The sequence below is a fragment of the Microtus ochrogaster genome, chromosome 10, assembly GCF_000317375.1.
Source record: "Microtus ochrogaster isolate Prairie Vole_2 chromosome 10, MicOch1.0, whole genome shotgun sequence".
Taxonomy (NCBI): Eukaryota; Metazoa; Chordata; class Mammalia; order Rodentia; family Cricetidae; genus Microtus; species Microtus ochrogaster.
Window position 1 is genome coordinate 75,710,637 of NC_022016.1, and position 10,775 is coordinate 75,721,411.

The 10,775-nt window shown below is 48.5% G+C and overlaps 1 protein-coding gene across 1 annotated transcript in view; it reads right to left on the reverse strand.

The window, feature by feature from the left end:
- The window catches only part of Shisal2a (shisa like 2A), a 16,565-nt gene extending 6,977 nt beyond the window's left edge, over positions 1 to 9,588 (reverse strand). Inside the window, exons 1-2 of the mRNA XM_005353547.2 lie at positions 9,245 to 9,588; positions 3,154 to 3,293 (exon numbers count right to left, since the gene is read on the reverse strand). Coding sequence (XP_005353604.1) covers positions 3,154 to 3,293; positions 9,245 to 9,426 — 322 coding nt within the window. The 5' untranslated portion in view covers positions 9,427 to 9,588. The remainder of the gene's footprint in view (positions 1 to 3,153; positions 3,294 to 9,244) is intronic.
- Positions 9,589 to 10,775: the final 1,187 nt, after the last annotated feature.

Genomic DNA, 10,775 nt, shown 5'->3' on the forward strand with positions numbered 1-10,775 from the left:
TGTTGGAGTCAGATCTCTCCTACCTTACACAGGTTCCAGGGATTGAAATCAGCTGTCAGGCTTGCCCAGCCCAGCCAGTGGCTTTATGTGCTGGACCATCTCAACAGTCCGAAAGGTCTATCATTCTTGAACTGCATTCTCCTGACTATTAATCTCTTCATGTGCATTATGAATTTTGTTGTGTTATGGCTGTTTGTTTGTTTGAGATAGTCTCATAATTCCAGGCTGACCTATAACCAAGAGCAACAGTGAACTAACTACTGGTCCCCCTGTTCTTTTCTTCTTTCAAAACAGGGTTTCTCTGTGTAGCTCTGGCTGTCCTGGAACTTGTTCTATAGACCAGGCTGGCCTCGAACTCAGAGATCTTCCTGCTTCTGCTTGGAGTGCTGGGATTAAAGGTATACACCACTACCACCACCCAGCAATCTTCCTATTTCTACCTCCCAAAAGGCTGGTATTACAGGCATGTGCCACCACACCAGGCTTATATTTGGCTTTTATTATGATTATACTTTTCTCATTTGTTTAAAGGTATGTTTCTGTATTCTGGAAATCAGTCCTGTCTTATTTTGTATGCAGTGGGTACCACTTATCCACAGTAGTTACGTAGTTATGTATTATAAAGTTCCCACAAATGCTGAGTTAGCAAATACTAAAGCACCGCTGAAACAGGCTTGGTGGCAACTTGGTGTTGGAGGAAGGAGGATCAGGAGTTCAAGGTTATCCTTGGCCTACGTGGTGAGTTACAGGCTAGCCTGGGCTGTATGAGACTTTGTCTTCTAGGAAGAATATAAGATGAGGTTTCTGTGTGCCTTTGGTCATGACATTTTTGTCAATCAATACTTAACATTTAGGTGCTGTTGATTAAAGACACCTGATTTAATATATATATTTCTTTTAAAAATGTTTATTTTATTCATATGTGTATGGTTGTTTTGCCTGAATATATGTTTATGTACCATGGGCACACCTGGTGTTCTGGGAGATCAGAAGAGGATATTGAATCCCCTGGAACTGAAGTTATAAACAGTCGTGAGCTGCCACCTGGGTGCTGGGAAATCTAACCCAGGTCCTCTGGAAGAGCAGCCAGTAGTACTCTTAACTGCTGAATCATCTCTCCATTCCCATGATTTATTATATATTTTTGATTTATTAACATTTCACTCAAGTCCTTAGGTCAGACATTTAGCATTCTGTGTTCTTCATGAAGCACACAGTGTTCTTATGTTGCGGGGCACTAGACAGCGCTTGGGAACTGTATCCAGAGGCATTTCAACAGAGCGGCTATCAGTGAACATCACAAACAGGGAACAAAGTGTCTCTAGACAGACACAAAGAGGACACAAACTTACAGAGTGTAGCCTTGAATGACATTATCTGGGACATGTGCACCTCAAATTTTTGCCACTCTGTACATAACCTCATAAGTATCTCAAGTATTGATTTTGAGGTTACAAATACATTTTAGCAAGTAAGCAAGTTAAAAAATAAACAACCTGAGAATCAGATTACTATGAAGATAGATGTTTCACACACAACACACACACACACACACACACACACACACACACACACGCAATCTTTGTAGTCCATCTTTTTTTTTTTGGTTTTTTGAGACAGGGTTCCATCCCAGAAGTAGCTCTTGTAGACCAGGCTGGCCTGGAACTCCCAGAGATCCGCCTGCCTCTGCCTCCCGAGTGCTGGGATTAAAGGCGTGCGCCACCACCGCCTGGCAGTCCATCATTTTTTTAACTTCACATATGATATCTTATATCATTTGTATCTGATTTAGGCAAATTAATCAGTTTATTCTTCAGCTCAGGTTTTTTCCCTATCTCTGACTCCACAAGGAGACAGATGAACCTTTCCACTTTCAACCATCTTCAGAATCCTAGAAGGGTTTAGGGCTGTCACTTGTTGCATTCTTAAAGAAATTTTTAGAAAATTAATCTCTTACAAATGACAACATTCAGAGTTCTCCAGCTTTCTCTGAGACGGAGGAATTACCCACCTGCCCTTCTACCTCCCTGATGCTCACCACCTTTGCCTCTGCTGCTCAAGTTCCTCCCCTACCTTGCTGGCCCTGGTCTTTGTGGCACCGCCACCAGTGATCCTGCTACTGCAGAAGTCTTGGTCAGCCCTGCCCACACCTTTATCCACCGCCTACTCACCCTGCCTTCCTTCCTCTGTCCCACCTCATCATCATCTTCACTGACTCAAGGCTGGTTAAAGCAGACACAGTCGGTATCAGGCAGGGTTGTTCGTACACATCTGCCTAGCCCTTGCGAAGCGGGCAGAAGAGCGAGTCTCTGAGAGAAGAAGCCCTGGCTGGACCTCCTTAAGTGAGTCTCCAGCCCTCTCTCCACCCCGTTCTCTCACCTGTGACGTGGAGACAACACCCACCTTGGCTGCTCACTCAACGGAGAACTTTTAGGCTAACATGGGCTTGGATCTTTCGCAGTTCCTTGCCAGAGCTTATAAAGTTTGCAGTATGGGCTTAGGAAAGGGCAACACATCTTTTCTTGTTTCTTTGTTTGTTTGTTTGTTTTTGTTCCATTCGAGGTTCCCAATGGCCCCGGGCTCGAGGAGGAATGGGTAGTCAGGACAGCAGACTATGAGAAATAAAGTCCTGTATTCGCTTTCTGATGAAATGTTGATTTTTGAGAAACAGTAAGTGTGTCTTACCAGCTCTGTTTTGTTTGGGAGAATGCGAAAATCAGTTTGCATCCCCTGAGGCTAGAATGAAAACAGTATCTTAGAAAATCCACCAGCGTACTCTCTGTGTGAGGATGGAGGTTGAGGGTGTTCGGCATCCCGATGAGGACCGAGCACACGAGGTCTGATAGGGTCAGGTCCCAGACCTCCTGAGAAGTGTGAACTTTTCAGAACACTCAGGAGATGAATGCTCTCGATCTCATTTCTCCTTTTCCTTTCTTTCTCTTTCTTTTATTTTCCCCCCTTTGAGACAGGCCTCACTATGTAGGGCAGGCTGGCTCAGTCTCAGAGATCTGCCTGCTTCCACCTCCTGAGCGCTGGGATTAAAAGGACACTCTCCCATACCTGGCCCTCTAGATCTCATTTCTAATTCTCCCTCCTCTGCAAAGAAAGGTTTGAGCCTGCCATTACAAGGACACCAGATAGCTTCTCTCTTACCTGTTGTCGCTAAGCTTAAGCCCGGGTCCAGCTTCGTGGGGGGCTTTGAGCTGATGAACAGGTAGCAGAGCACACACGCAGTGACGATGAAGGCCAGAAGGACCACGGCTGCTGTGGAGAGGCCCACGAGAGCGCCCACGCTGGGGAGAAAAGACGACAGGGGGAGAGAGTGCTGGGGAAGGCAGAAACCTGCATGCTAGGAATCAGCTTCAACTTTCCGGCTATATCTGAGGAATATCAGTGGGGGTCTTCTGCCTGGCTGTGCTCCCCAGCCCATTATATGTGCACACACTAACCCACGCACACATACAAATACATTCTTGCAAGATGATGTTAAGTGGAAATAGCAAGACAATACCACACACGAAGCTTAGCCCAAACTTAACTAAAATATAGAGATTAATTCAAGATTGGAGGGAAATACAGCAAACTACCACCAAGCTGTCTCTGGGTATAATGCAGGCTGTAGATATCCAGCCATATTCCCTTGGGTCCAATCATGGTGGGATACTCAAACAGTTTCAGTTGCCAGCATCTGTAGCTCTTTGCCTGAGGACTTTCTTTTTTTTTTTTTTTATGTTTTTGAACACAATAAAAGACTTTAATTGAAAAAAAATGAAAGCAATGTACAAAGTACACAGTCAAACCATTAAAAACATTTGATAACTCAAAGGCATACTGATCCCATGAACTGTTTTTAAGAAACGTATTAGTGAGCCAGTGCCTGAGGACTTTCTTAGACCCAGAACAAAATTCTACTCATTGAACAAGTCAGGACTATGGGATAATTAATGGTTCCCTCCCTCGACCTGCCCTTACCCACAGTAGTGTGTACATCCCCAGCTCCTGAGTCTTCTGGGGGCGTAACTCTGAGGTAATCATTGAACGCTGACTGGCAGACACTAAGCACTGGTTACCGCTGTGTGACTTGTTGGTAACATAATCTATCCTTGGTGTTTTCTCTCTGACTCATTTTCCCACCCTCTATGACTGTTTTCTGGGATCACTTTCCATAAAAGACTACTTAGCTGAGTGTAATGGCGCACGCCTTTAATCTCGGCACGTGGGAGGCAGAGGCAGGTGGATCTCTGCAAGTTCAAGGCCAGCCTGGCCATAGTGAGTTCTACAATAACCAGGGCCACACAGAGATTTTTGTCTAAAAACCCAACCAAGCAAGCAGCAAAACCTCTTTGTCTCTTTGCACAAACCAACACACTCCAGCTCCCTTTTTTGTATTTCTTTCTTCTGTCTTCCTCCATATTTCCGGCACTGGTTACGCGCTGCTTAGCTCTTGTTGATGCTGAAATGGTTATCTCGGGCCGGGATGCAGCTCACTTGGTGAAGGGCTTGCTCAACTTGCAAGTATGAGGACTCAAGCGCAGTACCCAGACCCATGTGGTGGTGTGCACTTATAGTCCAAGCACTGCACAGATGGAGACAGGAGGCTGCCTGGCCCACTGACCAGCCAGTCTAGTGAGCCCAAGGCTAAGGAAAGAACTTTCCTCAAAGGAGGTGGATGGTGTATCTGAGAATCACACCTGAGGTTGACTGCTGGCCCCCACGCATGCAAGTGTGCATGTACAACCACACACACACACACACACACACACACACACGAGATAGACACATACACATAGAGACACACACACACAGCTAGACACACATACTCATACACAGACACATACACACAGACACATACACACAGAGACACACATATACGCACACATGCATTAAAAGAACATCCAGTAATTTTTCTCATTTGAGATACACTTATTGTTCACGGGGCTGCCAGTTGGTGGACCCGTGTGCAGATGCTTACCAGTGACCTCTATGAGCACCAGGATGGGGAAGTGGCCTCTGGAACTTTCCAGAGAATTTTTGTGGCATGGATAAGAAGACTGGAGGATGTGTCCCTAACTGGAGGTGAGTTAGGGAGCAAATGCTGCCTCTGAAAATCACTGTCCTTGGTGTTCTGTCTGGGGACTAAAGGTATACAGAGACAGGAACAAGGAACAGGCTCTGAGTGGGAAACCTGGTTTCAGTACCAGATGAACTTAAACCGGTCAGTGTTGTCTAGTGGGGGGAGGCACTGTCCCCAGAGTGGGGTGAGTTCCTCATGAGAAGAGATACACACAGGACAGACCGAGCTGCCTTTCGATGAAGTCAGCACCCTGCTCTGCAAAGAGGCCAAACTAGAGGCCTCTGGACTGAGGAGGTTTCACTGCGCTGACTCTGAAGGACGAAGACCCGCTGTGACCCCTGAGAAGGCACTGAGGAGCCCTAAGAGGCTCCAAGATCAAGTTCTTTTTTTTTTTTTTTTTTTTTTTTTGGTTTTTCGAGACAGGGTTTCTCTGTGGCTTTGGAGCCTGTCCTGGAACTAGCTCTGTAGACCAGGCTGGTCTCAAAATCACAGAGATCCGCCTGCCTCTGCCTCCCAAGTGCTGGGATTAAAGGCATGCGCCACCACCGCCCAGCTGATCAAGTTCTTTTCAAGGTTTGAATCCCGACTCTGCCACGCGTCAGGGAAAACTCGGCTTTGCTTTTCTGATCTTCATTTGTGAATGCTGCTATCTCACCAAGTGGCCACAGCATGCTGTGAGACAGAGTTTGCACTACCTGGCCACCAACTCTGCCCTTCAGCTGCTTGCTTGCCTTCTGTCACACTCTGGCAGAAAGAAGCTGGAAGGAGGTTTTGGTAACTGGGTCAGATGGCACAGTTATAGCAGCCGCTTCTCTACGGGATGTCTTCTTTCTGAGATGATTAGCTTTTAAAGATGGCTTTTTTTCTCCCCTCAAACTCTCTCAAAGGATACAGTGTTTACCTGGAGATTTTTTATGCCTGCAAGAATGAAATTTCATGAAAAAGGCAAAATGAAATTTGGAACAAAACAAGGTCTCCATGCCGCAGTGACACTGTCACTGCAGGAGCTCTGTCAGAAGCACGTGGTTCAGAGTTCAGAGCACACTAATCATCCTGAGGACCTTCAGCTCTATGCTTAGCAACTGTCTTGATGTTTATGAACCATATGTTAGAACCCAGGAAGTGGGGTCAGCAGTTAAGAGTACTGGCTGCTCTTCCCGAGGACCAGCATTCCGTCTCCAGCACTCACAAGACAGCTGACAACCTTCTGTGACTCCAGTCTCTGATGCCCTCTTCCGACCTCCACAGGCACTGTGTGCACAGGCACACCCAACCCCACCCCCCAGCGAAAGAACCCAGGAAGTCGCTTCACACATTGGAAACTTTCAGCTGTTTTGGGGGTCACACTGACACAGGATCTGACCTTAAAGCGCTCCCTATCCAACCCTCCACTGAAACCTGTCTAAGCCACTAAACTTGAGGAACTAAAGCATTCCATTGGGAGAAGGTTTCCAAGGCAACAGGAGAGGTCCCCAGAGGTGAGTAGATAGGGAGTGATGGAAGAGAGGGAAGGATTACCACCTACTTGGGGGCTTGGGGTCTGTGCTTCTCTGTATCCTGAGGGTACGGCACAGCAGTCAGATGACAACAGTCAGTGTATGGTTTGGGGAGAGCTGAGGACATCAGCTGTCTGTCAGAAGCCAGAAAGGGTTCAGACAGTCATAGAACAGGACTAGTCTGGGTTTGGGGTCATCTCAGCTCTGTCACTTCTCAATGGGGTACTCGCAATAGCAATGTAACCCCTCTTAAGTCTCTCCATCTGTAAAATGGAGCGTTGTCTTAGGTTTTTTGTTTTTTGTTTTTTGTTTTTTTTTTTTTTTGATTTTTCGAGACAGGGTTTCTCTGTAGCTTTTGGTTCCTGTTCTGGAACTAGCTCTTGTAGACTAGGCTGGCCTCGAACTCACAGAGATCCGCCTGCCTCTGCCTCCCAAGTGCTGGGATTAAAGGCGTGCGCCACCACCGCCCAGCTTGTCTTAGGGTTATGTATACATGGGAACATATAACCCACCCTAAGCCCATCTCTGCCATCATAGTGCTGAAGTCGGGGTTCACTTTGAAACTCCGAGCTTCGCATCACACACAGATGCGAAAGGGAACCCTTTCCTACTGAGTATCTGCTCAGTGCACTGAGCACCCCTCGTGCAACACAACCACCTCACTCCCTCCTTGCACTTTGTCTTCTGGAAGGCAAGCATTTGTACTGCTCTACATTTTATATTATCTTATTGAGACAGGATCTCCTGGGGACTTGAGGCTGGCCTGGCACTCACTATGTACCCCTAACTGGCCACAACATCATCCATGTTCTCTCTGTCTCAAGTCTTGCAAATGCTGGGCTTACAAGTGTCACAAACTGGGAGGTTAGCGCCAAGGTTTGTGCCTGGTTCCGAACAGATCACAGCCCCACACTGTTCCTGTACCTCAAAGGCAATCATCTTCCTTCAGTCTTAGCGCAGTGCTAAACACAGCGAGACTTCAACAGATACTGTGCTGTTTTACATAGTGTGGATTCTGCAGCTCTAACCCAGCAGTTTTCAACCCGTCGGTTTCGACCCCTTTGGGGATCGAATAACCCTTTCACAGGGGTCACGTATTTACAATATGATTCATAACAGTAGCAAAATGACAGTTATGAAACAGCAATGAAAATAATTTTATGATTGGGGTCACCACAACATGAGGAACTGAGGCTGAGAACCACTGGGGGTCTTGGTGATATGCTCAGTGTTAGTACTTGTCTATGATATGCCCAAGGCCCAGGGTTTGATTCTCACAACAAGAATGGAAGGTCCTTTTGCAGGGAATAATTGGTTTTCTATCCCCATTGCTTTGCACAAAGACACTATAGCAAGGATTACAGTGAATGGATAAACACATGGGAACAGGCTATTAGTGTGATTCCTTGGGCTTTTAGACAGCAGCCAAATGTGCAGGATACGATAGCCTGGTCGTCTGGAAATGTTTGAGAATTACAGATTGAACACCTTAGAAAAAGTTATCTTTGTCGTTGTAATTGGCATATATCAAGTTGCTTTCATCTCTTTCTTGGTCCTTGCCTCTCTCTGCCTTAATCAGAAATCAGGACAGCGATGGGTCATTTTCCCCACGGGTAGCAAAAGAGACAGAAAGACTCAGCCGGTTCAGCAGCTAACGATGCTCTTCTCCCACCCAGAAAGCACACAGTCTTCTGCTCACACACTGTTAGGGACAGAAAACTCTCGATTACCTCTTTCCCTGAGCAGATTGACGACCAGGCTCTACTTTGTGGACGAAACCTTTGGAGACTCAGAGGGATTCAGACCTACTGACCCTCAGCGCCACGCTTAGGTCTCAGGGTTGTCAGAGTTGGCCCAAGCAACCCTGTCCCCGAACAGCCAGAGAAACTAAAGTGTGTTCACCCAGACCATGCTCTGTATTGAAACGGCTGGAGCTGGCCTCTGCTACGGCAGCACTGTGTCACACTGGACTTGCAGGGAGCTTTAGTCCAAGCATAGGTACATCTCCAGGGTGCGCGCAAGTGTCCAGTAGAGAGAGTGAGAGGGAGGGAACAAGCTGAGGGTGGCATGCGACTTCAGGTGAGGATGAAGGTTTGAGGCATGTGGGTCTAGACTAGAGCTTACCGAAGTCAGTATGTGGGTTAACAGGGGGGTTTGCAGGCAGGCTTGAGGAGAAAGCTGGGGCAGGTGGCAGTTAGGACAGGGACTTCATAAAGCTGGGAATGGGGATGGGTCCGGCATCTGGGACAGCCCCCAGAAGGGTGAGCAACTGCGGGAGGACTAAGGGTAGAGTTTGGGATGCCTCTGTATGTCTGAGATAGCATTTGCTGTTAGGGCAAGAGTTGGCTTGTGATTTAGGATTGGGTTGCGTGGGTGGGTGCGGGCAGCAAGAAGCTCAGAGTAGGGACAGAGGGAGAGTTTCGGGGCAGTGCTAGTCAGGTTCAGGCACGGTTCCAAATAATGGCTGGGGTCAGGATGAAGGAAGAGTTGAGATGGGGCTTCAAGAGAGCGATGGTTAGTGACAAAGTGAGAGGAGGGTCAGTATTGACAATGAGGAGAAAGGATGCTTTGCCGTATGGGCACTTAGATGAAAGTGGAGGCTTAGCAAGAGGCTAGCCTACAGGTAGGAGAGTGGGTTAAGGGTTCAAGGTGAGATTAGGGTCAGAGCCTGTACCTGAGCCACCACATGTAGCTGTGCTCGTAGGGGAAGAAGCTGTGCGGGTCGTCGCAGCAGTATTTGTGGTCGCGGAAGCCACAGCAGAAGACAGCAGCCGCCTCGCCCCCCGGCAGCGGGCAGCTGAAGCCGCGCACCACCTCCTGCTCCGCGCTCACGTAGCTCGAGCAAGAGCCGCTCATCTCGCCTTCTTGGACCCCCCAGACGGAAGGCAGGCCAGCGAGGGACTGAGGGAGACCCAACGGATCCCGGGAAAGAGACAGGGAAGGGGGAGCGGGGGGCAGGCAGGCAGGAAAGCGCGCAGGCAGAGGCGCGCAGAGAAAGACACAGCAAAAGGCGCGGTGAGGACAGGGCGCCCGGGGACCCGGTGGACAGGTGCGCGGGCGCGGAGGCAGGGGAGCGCGCGGGGACCCAGTTCGAGCAGAGACCTGCCTCCGCCCCCCGAAACACCACACCAGGGCTGGGGAGGCAAAGTGGACACTTGACCTCGACTGCGCGAGGTAACACCTTCCCCGGGCGCCAGGACCCTTCTCGGGGAGGTTGTGTGCTACACAGGAGACAGGCAGATGGGGTCCTCTGGGGTTGAGGAATACACTACTCTATTTAACTGGGATTTTCATTGTATAGACAGCAACTGAGTGGGGATCAGAGACAAGTCATTTATTTCCCCCAGGCTTCTGAGCCCATGGGATTTCAACCCTTCTGCTGCCTTGCTGGTTCTCAGCAAACCTCTTTCCCAGTGGGCCTCGTGTAGTCCACACTGGCCTTGCCGTCCTGATGACCTTGCCTCCCACTTCCAAATACTATGATCCCGGGTGTGTGCCTCCACACCCCGCTCTAGTAATCTTTTAAAAGTCTCCATTTCTACCTTCTTTACCTGTGTTTTCTCTCCTCTCCTGGTCCCTCCTTCACCCACAACACGGACACAGTCCCTATTGGCCAGGGAGAACAGGTAAGAAGCCTTTTCCCTGCCTCAATTAGGGGCTGCAGTCTTCACAACTTGTTCCCAGACTACAAGGGCAACATTCTCATTCCTGTCTGAAGGAGCTTCCAGAGCCTGGGTTTCCCCAACGTACCCTGAGAGGGCAGACAGAAGATCACTAAGGACTTACCCAGTTTCTCAGAGCCTTAGGTGTGTGTGTGTGTGTGTGTGTGTGTGTGTGTGTGTGTGTGTGTGGTGTAATCATGAATCCGAAGGGGTCTGGGTATAAGCTCAGCTGACTCCTTCCCTGCTTCTCCCTGTACTTTTCCCCCCGTTGTCTTCTAAGGCAGCTCCACAGATGCTGTTGTGTTTCAAGCCCTGACCTGGGTCAGATCTGGGCCTGCCTTTAAGAAATAGTTTGGTGGCACACACCTTTAATCCCAGCACTCGTGTTGAATTAAGAGCGGCGGAGCTGCGTCCCCAGCACCCGGCCACCTGCACTGCTAGCTTTATACCCAAAATAATTACACGGAAACTGTATTCTTTTAATCACTGCCTGACCCATTAGTTCCAGCCTCTTATTGGCTAGCTCTTACATATTGATCTAAC